This window comes from Anarhichas minor, unplaced genomic scaffold (assembly GCF_050575085.1).
Source record: "Anarhichas minor isolate MPS153535 unplaced genomic scaffold, ASM5057508v1 ptg000040l, whole genome shotgun sequence".
NCBI lineage: Eukaryota > Metazoa > Chordata > Actinopteri > Perciformes > Anarhichadidae > Anarhichas > Anarhichas minor.
The window spans coordinates 9,748,804-9,766,264 of NW_027466486.1; the positions used below are offsets into that span (position 1 = coordinate 9,748,804).

Sequence of the window (17,461 nt, forward strand, 5' to 3'; positions counted from 1 at the left end):
CCAGCAACATAAAACATGCATAACAGCGACATCTAACGGACGCAGGGGGTCACTTCAGGTCCCATATGCAACTGAAGTGTTGTGGATATACCCTTCTTATTGCAGTCTTTGATATGGACTGTGCAGGCCTGAATTAGATGAGATAATGTGACGGGGCTCTACTTGATTGAGTTTGAGGATGAACAAAATGTTAAAGGGCGTGTGAGTTGTGGGAATGATTATGTTTGTTTGGTAAAAAGGCAAACTAGGGCTCTGATTGTTTAGATGACATCATTTTTCCTCTATCCCTCCCTCATGTTTTTACTGGCCCAACCCAACACTGACTGAATGATCGGTCCGACCATTCACTCAAATTGCATGCTGTGTGCAAGGCACGAGCTTTCTAATTTTAGGAAATGGGTCAGTCTTAAATCAAATGTTAGCATGCAGAGGGTCATCTTTCGGTTCACACATCCCTGTCTTTACTTTATTTTTTCATTGTATTTTGCATTTATAATAATCCTAATGATCATCTCACTCAGGAGCAGCATTAAGCAGTACATTAGTCATTAATACTGTCTGTGTATCGTAGCTTTCTATTTGTTTATTCTTTACTTATCGCGATGATTGACTGGGACGCGAACTGTCCTTCTGATTGGCGTTACCATGGAGAGCGTTGCCATGTGACGCTTCTTGATAAACAGGAAGACGCAGGCAGCAACAAGCAGCGCGAGGAGGAGAGAAATGGATGACAACTTTCAGCTCGGAGATGTTGGGTCGGCGAAAAATGTAAGTGACTCGTTGGAATTGGCAGGAAATGCAGTAAGGACAACTTTAAGTGTTGAGAGCATGACGTAACGGTACAGCGAGGCTAATTGTAGCTAACGGTACTAGTGTTAACGTTAGCTACTAAGCTAATATAAACCTCAGTGTTAGACAGTCAGTGAATGAAAGCTGTTACCAGCAAAGAGACATTATCCTACCATTTACCGCAGCGGGAAAGGTTCGTCTGTGAGTATAACGTTGTAGCTAGCTAACGTTAGCTGAGTGGTTAGCACTGCTAGCTAGCTAGCTGCATGCACACACAGCTCAATGCTTTGCAGTTCACCTTTAACTTAGCTTGTGTGGGTTTCAGTGAGGTAATCATACTTCACTCCTAGACCTTACCTGGTATGAACATCTGAGTTTACAGCACTTGAGAAAACATGTTTCTACAAATAGCAGAGGTGTTTCTGCTTGTGTGCATGCTCTCAATTTCTGAAAAAGAGTTTTCTATGAAATATATTTGACATTATAATAATGCAGCACCCTACTTTGGAATTGCAATGATGGTCCGTCTGCAGAGTTGTTGCTTCATTCCTCAAAGAAAATCCTACAAATAGTGTTCACATGTTGAGTAATGCATTATGCAAAAAGAACATTGTCATTGCCACATCCAGCACAGCGTGACTTCACAGAATTGGAAGTTGTACAAAATGACGAAGCAAAAGCCTACTAAGCTCCAAACTCGGTTGGTTTAAGTGGAATAATCTGATCTGCTTTATTTTGAAGTCCATCCAGACAACATGTGGTGGGCTCATTAGATGATTGGCACAGTTAAAGCAAAGCAAAACCACAAAGCATTTGGTAATCATTGGGAGTGCCAGCTTCTGGCTTTATGATATCAATTTCCAATTTTCAAACTATATGCACATTTCCCAGGTTGCAAAGTCTGGACGAAGAGCTCGCCTTGCAGCAGACCAATCGTCTTTTGAAGATGCTCGCCCCGTTCGGAAGTCCTCCACATCTGCTTCTATGGGAGAAGTATGTAAACATGTGATAACAGATACTTCGATTGAGTTGCATGTTTATAACTTCACAATAATCTTCAACGATATTGATTTTGGTTTTGTCTCATACATGAATCACAGGAGGACGACGAGGTAGGGAGCATGAAAAAAAAAAAAGCGGTGACTTTGCATGGCTTCTGCTGCTAATGCTCCAGACATCAACTTTATATCAATCACAATAGCCTTAGCTTCACTGGTCCTTTAACGTGAGTTACCATGGTTGTTTGCTTTAGTTCAGCTGCTTGGGTACGACATCCAGGTGGGTTGACATTCACCATCTCTTATATTACAGCACCCTTGGTAACACCAGCTTGACACACAACGTTTTAATAACGTCCTCATTTATTTGAGTTGACATTTTCCCTACTTCCTATATTCATATTCATAGCATATACAGTCACTGCTCTAAAACTGTAGCTGCTCTTCATTTATAACTCCTGTGTGTGTTCGGATCTGTCGTACTCGCATGAGATGTTTTTGAAGTGTACGAGCTCTGAAACCCTTTTAAACTTTAGAGCACAACGCTTTGTAATTGCTCTCTTGTAAACTGTCTCATTGAAAAACAAGCAGATGACATCACTAAAATCCACGTGACTCTACCAACAATTTTCACAAATCCTCTCCTTATACTGCCTACTAGTCTCAGCAGACACGTCGTAAAGCTTTCTCAGCGATGTCCGCCTCTTAAAACATTGGAATTGGAATTAATGTTGCTAAATTTAGACTAAATATAGAGGAAACATATATATGAGATGAAGCAAATCAGAAGCGACAGTTGAAATCTATAAAAAATTTCACTCCACTGTCGTTGGCATTTATGGAATCAGGGACTCTTGGATTTGGCAAAGAGTAAACCAGCCAACATTCCCAAAGCAAAACATTCCAGCGATGCTTTCGCTTTAGGCTAATCTTCCCAAATTAGGCCAATTTCCCTAATGTATGAACCGGTATTCTCGCGCCCTTTCTGACCTGCTGTGCACATGCAATGCATTTTTCCAGAGTGTCGTGCGACTGGGTGGATTATTTGGAGTCTTCGTTCATCGACCCTGGCCTCTTCTGCCTAAAATACCCAAACTGATTGGTCACATTCCTGACATCCTTCTAAACGAAGACTCATTTGCTTTTATTGGCTCCTCGGGTTTGGTCCCTTGCCCTAGAGACCATCGGAGAATCCTAAATTAGAAACTACGAGAGCTAAGCTAATTGCCGTCACAGCTATAACTATTTTACTACGACTGTGAGGTTCATATTTGGTCATGAAGAATGCGAGGCACGGATTTCTTTAGTTTCTCATGACACTTATGGTCCTCTCCATTTTTTTTGTAGAGTGAAATAACTGTCACAGGATGTATTTATTGCACCCAAAGACACTTGACCCTATACTATCTTGTCTTTCATGAGAATCGTTCATTTGAAGAAATACCAAACATTGAACATCAGAGTGATTTCATGTCGCATGAAGCAATCTTTTCAATGTTGCTTAAAATGTCTCAATTGTCATTATTATAATCCCCTTTGTTCTTAATAAAGAGACAGTTACTAATTACACAAAGTTGAGGGAGCTTGTTCAGCCTCAGCTCTCTGGATTGATGGTGATATACAGCAGAGCAGAGTAGCGCCCCTTCCCTCCGCCCTGCTTAATGGTGACATTCAGATTTATAAATGGCTTTGGTGAAGGAACCAGCCATGAAAGATTATTTCCTCTTTCATCATAAACGAAAGAAATTTTTCACGAGCACTTTGTCCTCTGCAGACCCAATTTAGTAATGAGAAATGTTGTGCCTTTTTTTTTCCTTCTTTTTTTCCCTAATTCATTTGTCTAGTGCCCACCCTCTTGTGCTCTGAGGAATTCATTCATTCAAGTGCTGGTCTCAGGGTCCCGGTCTCAGGATCGACATGCGTACTGCGTTTTACTATTCTCAGAATCAAAGAATGAGAGGGAGAGGGTCATTTCTTTCCTGTTGATCTATTTTAGGGTCAGAATTACGGGCCCGGGCAGTTCCCACACTCTGCTCCATATGTGCTGGAAATGGACGGTGTTGAAAACTATAATAATAAACAAAACAATGGAGTGCATATAGATGACTGTGCTGCACAGGCATGCGTTTACCGTAAAGGTAGCTTGCAACTTAGAGGTGAACCTTGGTTTAAATGATCCCCAGACCTTACGTAAGACAATTAAACTTGCATTTTATTGTCTTTTTACATTTATGCTAAGTGAAATTGTTTGCTTTTTGTGTTGTTGTAGACTAGAGGGCCACCAAACTAATTTTGCACTTACACAATATGGCCTATTCACCACGATACCAAACAAATATTGATGTAACACACAAGCCCTATAATTATGATAACTCCTAAAGCTCAAACTTACAAAAAGATGATATTTGTGTGGTCTATCTTCCAAGAATAAAGCCTAATAACCGTTAGACTGTTGCCATATATGATTTCTTTATCCTCCGTGTGAGTGATTAAACATTCAATGAAGCTGTTTGCACATGTTTTCAGGGTCCTCCTCCTAAACCGGCCCGGCGGCAGGGTGGCTGGGCAGAAGAAAGCTCTGCGTCCGGTTCTGCCAAGTAAGTATGTTCAACTTTTCCCTCCTTCTCCTGCGGCTACACTGAAGGCGGAGAGAGACGGCGAGCCGCGGTCCTGGGTTATGTGTTATTAATGAACTCTCATGCTGTTGAATGAGCTTATTTATCAGTGCATATTTGGCACTCGGGCTGTGAATCAACAAGGTTAGGGGGGAAGCCTGTCTGAGCAGGCAACTCTCCATTCGTCTTCATCTGTGAGCAAGGCGGTAATTGACATGGTTAATGCATCAGCCACAGGAGGGCACTGTTAGTCAGCTAGCCACTTCATCACAGGGGTTCGAGCCACTTAATCAACCCTTACCACTGCAGTCTGCTCTTTACAGAGGGAGCACAACATGGAGAATTTGTGAAATATCTGGAACAGATGGAAGGTGTTTGCCAAAAGCACTGTCCACAACTAACACATCTAAATACTGTTCACCACTTGAACATAAAGACCTTTTTATTGTAGTGTGTTACTACCTCTCTGGTTCTTTTTCTTCCGCCTGCCACTGTGCATTTTGATTCTGTCTCAGTGGAGGTGAGCGCACAAGAGATGCATCGAAGTGAACAGGCTTGAGTCAATTGTGCTTATTTGCGTCGTTTACTGCACCGTTAGTGCGAGCAGGGAAAACTCTGTAGATATTTATTTTTCTCACAGAAGGTCAGCGTGTCGCTTCTCTGCTTTTACGTAACCCAGCTTGATTCGCAGTCTCGAAGCGATTGAAATACAGGAGGTGTAAAAGGGGTTTGCGTGCGCATTGATCCTCTCTGAAACAAAGTAAGTAATGGTCCCCCCTGGAACCGGCAAGGACTTTTCCCTTCAATGTCACCCCTCATGCTCAATCACCGCCGCCCTCCTCCCACTAATCCCAGCGCAGAAATCCCGGGATTTGTCGATCTATCACTTCTAATTGACACTAAATGATCTGTCAGTTTATTGATGAACCTTTGAAACCAGGTTGTCACAATATATTTTATCCCTAACAACTTTTTCCAGACAGTTTTACCATGTCTATCGCTTTGCCTTACATGAGTCTTAATCAAGGGGCCTGTAATGTGTCTTAAGTGTCGCCACCCCCCCCCCCCCCCCAGACAGGACACAGTCCAAGGGCAGGCAGGTAGGCTCCCTCAGCTCCTCTCTGCCCCGTCTGGTTGGGCTCTAGTACCTCCAAGGCTGTTGCTCTACACTCAGACAGCATTTCTTTTAGCTGATTAGCTAATGGTGTTTTATTCAACCTATTCAAAGTCATCCTTTCCTTTTATTTTGCGTCTCCTCTTGAAAAAAATAAATGATTTTCAGATACAATTAACAAATGCATCCTAACTGAAGCGTCTGTATAGATTGATGACAGTCGATGTGTGGAGGGGACACTATACTCATCTGGGTTTTTTTTGTGCAAGTGTTCATTTTTTGAGCTGATGAGTTTGTTTGCCTGAATTGAAATGCTGTCTGCTCTGATTGTCAAGTCGGTTTTATTTATACAACCCAAAGTCCCAAATCAAATTATCCTTAAAGGCTTTTCAGTCTGTACAGCAGACTCCCCGCAGAAAAACCCTTTTAATAGAAGAAGAGAAAGTTACTTCCTGAACACCGAGGGACCCCTCTTATGTTTAACTGAACGTAGCGAGTGTACAGGTGCTAGTTTTAATGTAGACGCTTTTAGTTACCTTTGCGATGTTGTTCACAGGGGGTCTACCTTTCTAGTCTCTGTACACTGACATCAGTGTGCAGTGATTTTAATCCCAACATTGGTACTTAGGTATTATGATACGCACATCTTTCATTATTATTATTATTATTATCTTTCATTGTTTTTTTTGACGCACATTTAACAGTATGAATTTATCTAATTACAATTAATACTGCAAAAAAAATCAAGATTGCAGATCAACTTGATTTGAAAGGATGAAGATGACAGCGAGGCTGTTCTGGATGTATTGTTTTTACCAGTAGGGGGCACTACTCAACCAGGAGAACGAGTAAAAGCATTTTGCATCAGGAAAATAGATTAAAACCTCCGATACACATTTTTAGGCTACTAATAAAAATACATTAAAATGTATCTGCGCTGATTCCTTTCTTATGTTATGTGATGATTGATAAGGTTGAAACACTTCTTAGGTAACTGTAAAGTTGTTTTCCCTTTATGTCTGCTGTGATTGCTACCTTTCTTAAAGCAGGTTGTGAATGCTGAAAATACTATGTTGAGGCAGAGAAGTGTCAAAACACAGTATTTTGGTGTCTGGCATGCTCTGTTCAAGCTGAGCTGTGTAAATGGAGAGAAGTCTGAAATAGCAGTCTGAACCAGCAGGAGACGAGGCTGAGACAGCAGAGAGGAGAAGACACAACTATTGTAGACCCCACTGTGTCTGGTAGAGCAGGATTACTATCATTAGATACAGATAGAAAGGATGTATCCATCAGAAATACATATATATACACATAAAGATATATATATATATATATATATATATATGTGTATATATGAGAGAGAGAGACATCTTTGAGTTTTGTGCTTACCATTCATTTGAATGTAGGGAAAATGTAATCGAACAAGTGTGTTATTTTTTTTAATGATTGCACATTTTTCTGCTGTTCTACAGATCTTCAAGAAGACCTGCAGCTGAAGACCTGGAAGAGTAAGTTCACTCAGCCACCACGTCCATATTTCATTGTACTCCTGCAGTTTATTGAATTTACTGCCAGTTCCATTTGTGTGTGTGTGTGTGTGTGTGTGTGTGGATGAAAATAGGTCAGTTTAAAATGTTTGTTCCCTTTGCAGTAAAATGGAAACAGCGCTGTGATTTCAGGTTGTCCTTGGTTGCAACTAATCTTTGCCTTCCAAGAACAATCACTTAACATGATTAAAAAAACAGCGTGACTGAGTTGTCATCACTTTTATTGCTGTGAGGAGCCAAGTTTTCCCGTTATTCTATTTTTATTTTTTTTCCCTCACCCTCCTTCACATCATTCTGTGACTGGAATAGACATCACGAGGAGAGGCAGGTAGAGGACGAAGTCGTCGATGTTTGACTCGTCGTAGCGGTTGGAGCCCGGTGCCTGAATGGCTGTAGTGAGACAGAGGCTTTGTGTGTAAAGTTATTAGAAACATCCCTTGTGTTGTGCTTCTGTCACAACTGCCTTGTCTCAGTGATACTTATTCAGCTCCAGCTGTTTTTTTTAGTTTTTTTTTAGTTTTAAATCCTAGGGGTGATCTTGTCTAAGGCTGGCAGGCAGCACAGCAACGTCTCAGAAGCACATTCAGTCTCGTTTGACAGAGACGACTGTTCAGAAGTCCAGTCACACTGTAGCAGAGCGAGCAAGTGTCCTGACTACCATGAGAGCAAGACGAGACAAAAAAAACAAGCCCATCATCAAAGAAAAGTAACCCAGGAGCCAACTCACTGTGATGACCTCACCGTTGGGCTGCATTTTGAAAAGCATGAAATAGTTCGTACCCTCACACTCACCTGTTTCTATACAGCCGCCGCCTGCGACCACAGACTCCCCAGGGATCAGATGATGAAGGAGGTAAGAGCACCCTCACTATCCCCCGCTCTGTGTCTCTCCTCGCGGGCAAAGAGGAGCCCTCCGGTGCCTCCCCGGCACATTCATCCTCTGCAAGTAGAGCAGATAAGCAGGCAGTCAGATCATCGCTTTTTCACTGATGCTCACAGCATCGTTCTCCTTGAATGCAGCATGGATTCATATGTTTAAACTCTGCCTCTGTGTTCATCCCTTTGACCAGTGTGTGAACACCTTATTAGCACTGTGCTCATTAAATAAAGTTAGATCTATAGGTGATGGAGAATATTGTGGCAGGATTTAAGTGTCCCCCCCCCTCACCACCTAGAGCAACACAGTTAGCCACAAACACACACACACACACACACACACACACACACATGCTCACAAAGTGCCAGGTTGAATACAGATCTAGCGGTAACTAAGTCACCTGAGGGCCCAACTCTGCGCAGCACAAACAATGTCAGAACTGAGGGGGAAATTCAGCTAAACTCTGCCTAGAATAATTGTTCTATTTTATATAAGGCAGCTGGGTAAATGGGATCAAATTGCCTTGGTAAAGATAGGTTAGCAGCATGAAATGCTTAGTTGACAATGCTGAAGGACACGTCAGTATCTCAGGAATGACATTCATGAAAAAATAAACGAATGCTATATTGTTTTAAACCCTATAAATCCACAGTCGACTACAGATCATAACGCTGTCCATCATCGTGTTTCTAAATTCAGAGTATTGCAATACACAATAATAATAATTAGAATAAAAATAGTCAAATGTCATTTTAGCATTTTATTCAAATATTTAACTTGTGCATTAAAGAGTTGGTCAAATTATTAAGATATGGTGATGTAGCAAACTAATATTAATTATCGATCAGCTCTAAAGTAAATGTTGCATTGTTCTCTACAATGTTATATTGTTTTTATGCATTTCAGAGTCTTACTTGGAAGTCAAGAATATAATTGTATTTTAAACCTCTCAAATGTCTTGATAAATCACGGTGAGTGGCACACATTCACTGCAGGTTTTGAGGTACTGTAAACATTTCATAGTACTCTACATATCTATTACGTTTTACACACATGCACACACATGTTTGTCTGTCACTGTCGAGTATGCGCCGGCTCAAACGGCCAGTTAATTGAAGAGTCCAGAGGTTTGGTTCTCTTGCCGTTAAGGCCGCCGGAAAGATTATTACTCTGTGGAGGGAGACCTCTTAATACAGAGCCGGGGGCCGGGGCATTGGAAATTACAGTGCTGAGGGTTAGTGAGATAGCCCCTGCGATCTTGATTATGTCCCCTACCCTTATCCCTTATGTCCACTGGCTACAAGCACAGAGAGAGAGAGAGAGAGAGAGAGGGGGGGGGGGGGGGAGGGAAGGCTAGCCCGGTCCCCTGCTCCCATCTTCCCATCAGCTGCCCCCACAGCCTCCTGCTGGTCACCGAAAAAATGTTTCATCTCTCGCTGTCTTACTCTTAGCCGGTGATGTGTTGAATATTGTCCCATAAGCCTTTCAAATGGATCCTGTACCTAGGTAATCATTTGACTGGACCCCTGCGTAGATGACCTGCTCTCCAAAGTCACTGACTGGCGTGTGCCTGCCGGGAGTATGTCTATACATTCACAGCAAATTATCCCCTTTTGATATTTACATGCTTCAGCGAGAAAGCTGGACGCGGCCGTAATAAGGGTACGCGTGGCCTGCTCGCTGCCAGACAAAAGCCACCTTGATGCATGTCCAGCCGAGGGAAGGAAGCGAGTGTAAGTAACGTGCCGTGCCGAAGGAGAGACGGCTCCTCCTGATGGAGCCGCCCTCTGCGTCAGAAGAAAAACACACGGCTTGTTTGCGGCTGCTTTGATGCCCCGCTTGACCTCCAGTAATGGGTTGAATTTGAAGCTCATTTAAAAATGTTGTTTCTTCTTTCACTTAATAATGGACTTTGCATATAGACAACATAAGCCTCCGTGCTTCACGTTGAACTCTCATGGAGTGTGGTAATAGTGCATTACTGGCTGAAATGAAAAGGCGCGGGTGTGGACGGACAGACACCCCAGGAAGCTGTTTGCAAAGAGCCGGACGGGCAAGGCTTTTTGATGTCATTGCACTAAGACCATTACATTTGATTGGGGGTCCAGGGGGGACGGATTCTGCTGAACGCTGTGCTTTGTAAATGAGAGGACAAAGTGTCACCGGGGCCTCATGAATATGAAATACCCGCGCCCGCATTTATTTGGATATCAGAAACACAGATGAATCTTGTCAGCGGCTAAACGAGCTTGGCATTTTTAATTTGGTTTAATTAAAAAAGAGAAAGAAATAAGTTATCAACAGAGGGTGAGCTTTTTTTTTTTAATCTACTGAAAGTTGATTGGTTAGTTTTTGTAGAATTTAAAAAAAAGAAAAAAAAAAGTATTTAAAAGTCTCCACAACTTTTATAGAGAACTGAAATGTTGTTTTCCATCAAATATCGATGTTTCTTCAACTCTAGTTTATTTTCCGGAGTTATTTTGAGGGAATGACATAGATGCCGAGATATTTCCTCACATCAGATGCACACTTCCATCTCCTCACCTCTATTTAGCTCCTCTATTGACTTTCCCCTCAGGGCTCAGTACTGTGGTTAGAGATTACTGACAACCCTCTCCGTGCAGTCCAGCTCTCTCTCTCTCTCTTTTCCTCTCAGCATCTGTCTGTTGTCCTCTCTCTCTCTTTCTTCCGGTCTCTATCTGTGTTTGTCTCTCACTGTCAACACTCGGCTGTCGAGCTAATAAGGATGCGCCGCCCCCGAAAGTATTGTTCAGGAAATCCACATCGCATCCAAAGTTAACACGTTTTCTATAAGGGCTATATGAGGAGCCGGTAAGGTCTGTACTATACAACAATGTATACTGCTGACATGATTGACAGTTTCTCCTCATTGATTGTTGTGTACATTCTCCTGCAGCTATATAGTTTCCTTGATATGATGCATATCATCACTCAATAATGCACTTAATGGAATAATGAGTCTTTGAACACATTTCAATCATTCTATTGATGAATTATTGATAATTTAGCTTAATTGCATCCAATCTTTCTATATCCTTAATGATGCTTTTTTTTTATTTCCCTGCTCCAACAAATGTCCGTCTGAAAAAATGCGGTGAAAGTTTCCCCCTGTCCTTCTTGGGAGCACAGCCATCCTCTGTCCTGTTGCGTTTTGCCAATTAAAGTGGGTTCCCACTGTTTGAGCAGCGGGTTGGCGGCTCCTGGCACTGCAGCTCCTGCCAGGAGCCGCACTGTGACTTCCGACCCCACACAGATGGGCCTGCGAGCAAATACTCTTGCACGTGGCTGGATGCCGCCCCAGTCGGAGTGGCAGAGTGGACGTGGAGGTCGGCCTACCGGCCACCGCGGGTCCTCGGGGTGGGCGGCGCTGACAGGGCCCAAATGCTAAGGTAGCAGGGGGTGCTTTCTGGGGAGCCCCTGGCTAGCGCCCCTCTCACAGCACGAAGAGCTGCCGCCTCGCCTCCTGAATATTCATGGCCGCATGGTTATTGTGACAGGGCAGCTCTTATGAGAATGTAACTAGAGGGGGGGGCATGGTCACACATACCCATATTCAAACAAAGATGTTGCAGCCGTACACAGGGGAGTTTCTGCATTTTTCATAAATGATTCTGTCATTTGGCTGCCAATCTGATTTTCTCATCATATTTTGACACTTTTTAAAAATGTTATCAAAATGTTGTGGTCTCTGTTTTTTGGTTTTCAGATATTCCAGTGATTCCAGACCTCGACGAAGTACAGGAAGAAGATCTAACAATGCAAGTTGCAGCTCCACCAAGGTAGTGACGCCTTCAACTTTTAGAAGTTCATCCCTTTATACACACACACACACACACACACACACACACACACACACACACACACACACACACACAGCGTGTCCTTACATGACAGTTAACCTCTGTCCGTGCACAGGACGCTAGATCAGTAGCCTGCTCTGGTGACTTTGATGGTTACCTGTCCCCCACTCGTGCCGTTGCAGAGTGTCTTACTTTATCGGGCCGAAATGGAGAAATAACAGTTGGGTGTGATTTATGCAACTCTGTTAGCAGGGTCTCTACTAACCAGGGCCTTTGATTTACAGGGCAGTGAGAGACACGCCGACATGTGTCGAATATGTAGCAAGGCTATGACAGCGGTGGAGGTTATTAGGCTGGGGCTTGCTCTCTGTGCGAGATAATATCCACATTGAACTCATTGCGGGGGCAATGTAGCGTGTAATGTGCAGTAAGTAGGACTGGCATGCACTGCTAGGCCCCGGCCACTTTGAGAGCCCCCCCACTTAATTCCAACCCACAGATAAGCAGCTGGGTTTCAATTTGAAGCGTTTACCACTTGGCAACCATGTCCTGCTCTCTGTGGTCTTTGCTTGAAGTCTTCAAACTTCTACAAAGACACTTCTTAGACTTGGTTTGCAGTTTGCATGTAAGCGTGAAAGCGCTTCAGTCAGGATGGCTGCTGTTTTTCTGCGACGTGTTGTCCCGATGGAAACGCGCGTCTGTTGTGTTCCTCTCGTGTATCGGACACTTACTCTGACTTTCTGTGATCCTGTTAGCATCCAGGTGAACCGGGTAATGACCTACAGAGATCTGGACAATGATCTGAAGTATTATTCTGCGTTCCAGACCTTAGTAAGTCAAGTACATTTATTCTTATATCTCTTCTCGTCAAAGCGGTCCATTTCATTTCATACCCCGACAACAGCTCTGTTTGTGCAAAGCTAAGTGAATTTGGCTGCGATCTTTCTTCAGGATGGAGAGATTGACTTGAAGCTACTCACCAAGGTTTTGGCACCAGAACAGGAGGTGAAGGAGGTGAGTGAGTTTTTAGTAAATATAGCGTGTGAGCTCCCAGCGAATGCCTGTCCAGCTGTTTCTGGAGCACCAGGGGAGGTTGCCACTCTGTCTCCCAGGTAATCAAGATTTATGATGTGTACATTAACACCCTCTGCTCTCCTTACCCCGTTCTCCTCTCTTTGCTCCCCCCTGTTCCCCATGCTCTCTTTCTTGGTATGTCTCCCTCTGCCTCCCTAATTCTTCCTTTCTCCCCCTCTTCTGCTACGCAGGATGGTGTGAACTGGGACTGGGATCATCTGTTTACAGAGGTGTCCTCAGAGCTGCTGATGGAATGGGATCAAGGAGAGAGCGAGGAGCAGGTTGCATTGCCTGTAGCATGAGGTGGAGCTTTGGACTGTGACTTTAAACGGCTCAAGGGAGAACTGGGTGAATGTCTATTACACAGACGGGCCAGTGACTTTGGTTATAGTAACTTTAATCACTATTTGTTATCCAGAATGTATATATTTTAAAGCGTAAATACAGTGTTTCTTGTGTTTTCTAAATAAAGTTCACGGTGCAGTGAATAGTGCGGCGTTGTCTTCTTTTTAGGTTTGTTTTAAATAACCTTATTTGTTTGTTAGTTTTAAACTTAAACAGCCAAAAGGCAAACTGATTTATTGGGAAAAAAAGCTTCTCTGAAAAAAGCCATCACAGATACAAATGCCCTTCCTGTACGGCCGGCATTATCAACACCCTCATACAAGTCCAAGGTTGATAATCAGCTAAGCTGAAATCCAGTTGATTGTGTTCAAATTAACATTCCTCATTAAAGCCTACAACCTTATTGTTATTGACTGTGCCATTGACTTTATCTTCCAGGTCTTCGATAGGAGCAACCCCTTCTTCACTATTATCTCAAATGCATTGAACAGAGTTCCTATTGACACCTGGGGGATTAGCATACATTATACCTTTTTACTGGATAAAGAGGAATGGATGTAAGGCAGCAGCTGGTGTCAGGTGTGTGCTCTTCAAAGTGACAGAACACAAATTCCTTACACCAATGTGATAACGCTGAATATAGAGCCCACAAAACAGCCCACAGGACGGAAAACGTATGTTTTCCGCTCTGAATTTAAATCGACATTGGCTCTGACACATTTGCACAGACGTTGATATGATTTCCGCTGTATAACGTGCCTTCAACGTGTGCTGGTCGCAAGTATCAGCATTCAGTTTTGTCTTCGGTTCATGTGTGTGAATATAAAGGCAGGCCTCCAAAGTCAGGCCAAGTCTATTAGAGAAACGGCTGTAACATTTACAGATTGTGATTAGGTTTATTTCTGAGGCAGGGAGCAGTCTCGTGGCATTTGGAGATGCACAGCAAAACCCTCAAGGACACGTAATCTATGCATCTAACAGCTCAATCACTGCCCATCACAAATAGATCCTGATTTTTTATTTTTTTTTTTCATTTGGTGGGCCTTGAATCAACTTCATCAAGTGTATCACCTCAGGACGAAGCTATCACACGGGATACTTGTGCTCAGAATACGTGTGTGTGGCAGAATATTTGAGCTCAGTGCTCAAACGCAGTGAGCGATCTCTGTTTGTTTCTCTATCAGACAAACAAACGCACACCTTTTTTTTTTTTTTTTTTTTACCGCCTCCACAATTGGCTTATTTAGCCAGACTTAATGAATTCTACCCATATGCCCTGAGCAGCTGCTATGTTGCCCCTTCCTCCCGCCCCTGCCGAGCTGCGAAGTGCCCATCCATGTAGAGACAACCTCTAGCTGTCTCTCTGGAGAAGGCTAAGCCTGCCACTCCTCTGCTGGCAGCGGGCCGGTGCTGTCTGAGGTGGACTGCGGACGGGCCGAGGACTCAGATTAGGGCCCGGCGATCACGGGTTGTGGCCGGCCTCAAATGATTGGCCCGAGCATCGGTGGATCAGAGAGGGGATTAGAGAAAGAGAGAGAGATCCAGAGACGCTGTTTGGCATATGCTTGCATCCAGCTTCTCAAAGTGACCTCTCTCTACACACCCTCGTCCTGCCGCTCTCTTCTCCTTTATTCTCTCCATGTCTCTCAGTGCACACAGTATATCCTGATGCTGCAGCGAATGACCTCTCACTGTCTGGGTGCAGTGAATTCAATCACGTCTAAACAGCTACAATATGTACATTATTTCTAGTGAAGAAGACAGTTGTGTTCATAGAGAGCTTTTTGGTTATGGGGTAGCTTTCAGATGAACATGGTGTCACTGAGAGGTGAGCTGAGTCTGAGGCCACGTTGATGCTGTGTATATCAGATCAGATGATACAGGCCTCACATGGGTTTGGGGTGTAATTTGTTTTCCTTGACATTTTTCTATTAAAATAATGGAGCCATTACTGCTGTAAAAATCCATGTTGCCCCAATGGATGCTTCTGTAATCCGATATTTCATTCACAATGTTCCCGTAATGACACAGTGTTTAAAATCCTTTGATTTGATGGGACGCATGCAACACCGTGGCTGACCAAATCTCAGAGTTTATGTAGGACAAGAAGTTTTCTCGTGTGAATCTCCACTGTTTATTTTTAAAGCAGCAGTTTGTTACTGAAGACCCACTATAAAACCTTTAGGCCAGTATGGACCAGCTGAGCACAGGGACTTCTCAGGCCGTTGAGTTTAAATGGGTAATTTATCTGTGTTTTTATTGGGTCCCTTGGTGGAAATTACTTTTCATTTTGTGGCAAAGAAAACAAACGCAAGGAAGTAATACAAGTTTAATAAAAAACAGACGAAGGCCCTGTTAATGTAATGTTTTTTCCTGCTCTTCATCGACAGGCTTGTCTTAATGTATTTTGATATTGGGCACTAATTGGAAGGATAGAATAGAGATAATATGCTTCCAGCTCTGCCTCATATGCTGTGGTGTTGACAGAAGTTTATACATCTTATCTGGTCTCAATATCTGCCTTCCATGGCCCAAAAGCAATATGCTGAGGCGTAATTAAAGAAAATGGGGAGATGTGAAGATAGCATGGGGCCCGATGCCGGGGCCCCGCAGACAGAGAGTGAGGGGTGAGGACAGACACGCTAAAGCTCTAGGAATATTAGGACCAGTTCATTCCACCAGGGGCCGCGTGCCTGTCACAGGTTCCCTGTCGCTGACCCAGCCAGCAGGTGCCATGAGAGGATTATTATCAGTTAAAAAAAGGCAAAAAATAAAGACATCCCCCTTTTTTAAAGCCAGACCGAGATCGTGTTTTACACATTAATTTATAACGTAACTAGCTCAACCATATAAACCATATTCAAATAGATCTTGTGCCCTTTGAAACGAGCCTCAAAAAGCAGCCGCAGTATTGATTTGCCACACAGACTGTTATTTCAAGTTTATAGGAGAAGTCCTCGCCACACAACTAAGGCAGTCAGATCAATGTCATTTTTTGATCAAAAGGGGATTTGCTTTTGAAATAGCTAGATTAAACAGATGCTTTATTTTTCACTAGATATACTGCACCTTTAAAAAAAAAAAACTGCAGGGGTTGTGGGAGAGGAGGGGGAATTACACCACAAGAGACAATGAAAGCGGTATTTTTTAAGACTGAAAGTTTGATGGGTTGAAAAGTATTTTCAGTTTTGTCAGTGCAATTTTTCCCCCTCTCTTCTTTAGTTAATATTCTACAGCTCCAAGCCCTTTTTTTGTTTACCCCAGGTGGGCTTGGACATGAAATGGCCGGGACGGTGGCAGCTTTGAATGCCCCTGGGCATCTTGCGGCCGTCATGTTGTCAAAGGACCCAGGAGGGGGAATGAGAGGCCGGGAGTTTTTTTTCAAGTGTAAACCATGAGATGGAGGAAAAAAAAGCTTCTGTTCTTTTTTGTAACTGTGAGATTGGCTGAATTCATTATTATTATTTCCCCTCATATGTTTTTAGTGCAGCCGAGGGTTGGAAGGCGAGACAGGGGTTCGAACATGAAATACAGTCTAGCTCCACATTTGTCATGTATTTTATTATTTCCCTTCCTCACCTCTCAGTCCTGTACGCGAGGTCCTTCATTTTTCACATGACTGGTTTTCTTATCATTGTGGGCCCTCTCCGCTGGCCTATGAGTGACTTAAAGGCAATAAAACACAAAACATTCTGTAAAACACGGATGCCTCTCTGATCGCGGAGGCCCTGCAATGCCTCTCTGGGAAATTATGATAATAACTCAGTGGTGGTTGGAGTGGCCGGGTCGCTTGTGGGGGGCTGGGGGGCAATGGGATGGGGTTCACCAAGGTCCTCTGAGCAGGGACAGGTCAAGGTGGCCTGCTGGGCCTCGCCACCCCCCTCCCCCCTCCCTCCCCCTCTGTCATAAACTCTTTCCATCATACAGGATGCCGTTCGCAGCCAGGTATTCAGCAGAACCTCTTTGTCTTGAAGCCACTTGCGATAAAGCAAGGACTGATGGGAGAGTAGTTGTGTTGGCCCTCCGGCAGTGGTGAGGTCAGCCCAGGAGCTTATCCTAGCCAGCAGAGGAAAACGCCTGAGTCAACACAACAGTTTGCCCTCTGAGGGTCACAGACACACTTCTGTTAATGTACTTTGAACTTGGTACTTTTTTAAATTTTTGTTCCCTTTGAGGGAAAGATACAAGGCAGCAAGAGCACTGTGTCTGGTCGTGATTTTTGGTGTCTGGATTTGTTGCTGGGCGGGAGGGGCTGGATGTAACCCCACAACACCTCTCGAG

At 43.5% G+C, this 17,461-nt stretch overlaps 1 protein-coding gene across 1 annotated transcript; it reads left to right on the forward strand.

Moving 5' to 3' along the window:
• Window positions 1-647: 647 nt before the first annotated feature.
• On the forward strand, window positions 648-13,323 carry ift43 (intraflagellar transport 43 homolog (Chlamydomonas)). Its single transcript, XM_076108440.1, has 9 exons — window positions 648-768; window positions 1,681-1,782; window positions 4,314-4,384; window positions 6,989-7,024; window positions 7,870-7,916; window positions 11,668-11,740; window positions 12,517-12,592; window positions 12,713-12,775; window positions 13,027-13,323. Exons 1-9 carry the CDS (start codon window positions 724-726, stop codon window positions 13,135-13,137), a joined length of 624 nt encoding a protein of 207 aa, XP_075964555.1. The 5' UTR covers window positions 648-723; the 3' UTR covers window positions 13,138-13,323.
• The last annotated feature ends 4,138 nt before the right edge of the window (window positions 13,324-17,461 follow it).

Excerpts from the sequence above, each read along its gene's own strand:
- ift43 (XM_076108440.1), top strand. The coding sequence starts at position 724 with ATGGATGACAACTTTCAGCTCGGAGATGTTGGGTCGGCGAAAAAT. Across the intron at positions 769-1,680 it reads ATGTTGGGTCGGCGAAAAAT|GTTGCAAAGTCTGGACGAAG; the intron begins GTAAGTGACTCG and ends CACATTTCCCAG. Across the intron at positions 4,385-6,988 it reads TCTGCGTCCGGTTCTGCCAA|ATCTTCAAGAAGACCTGCAG; the intron begins GTAAGTATGTTC and ends GCTGTTCTACAG.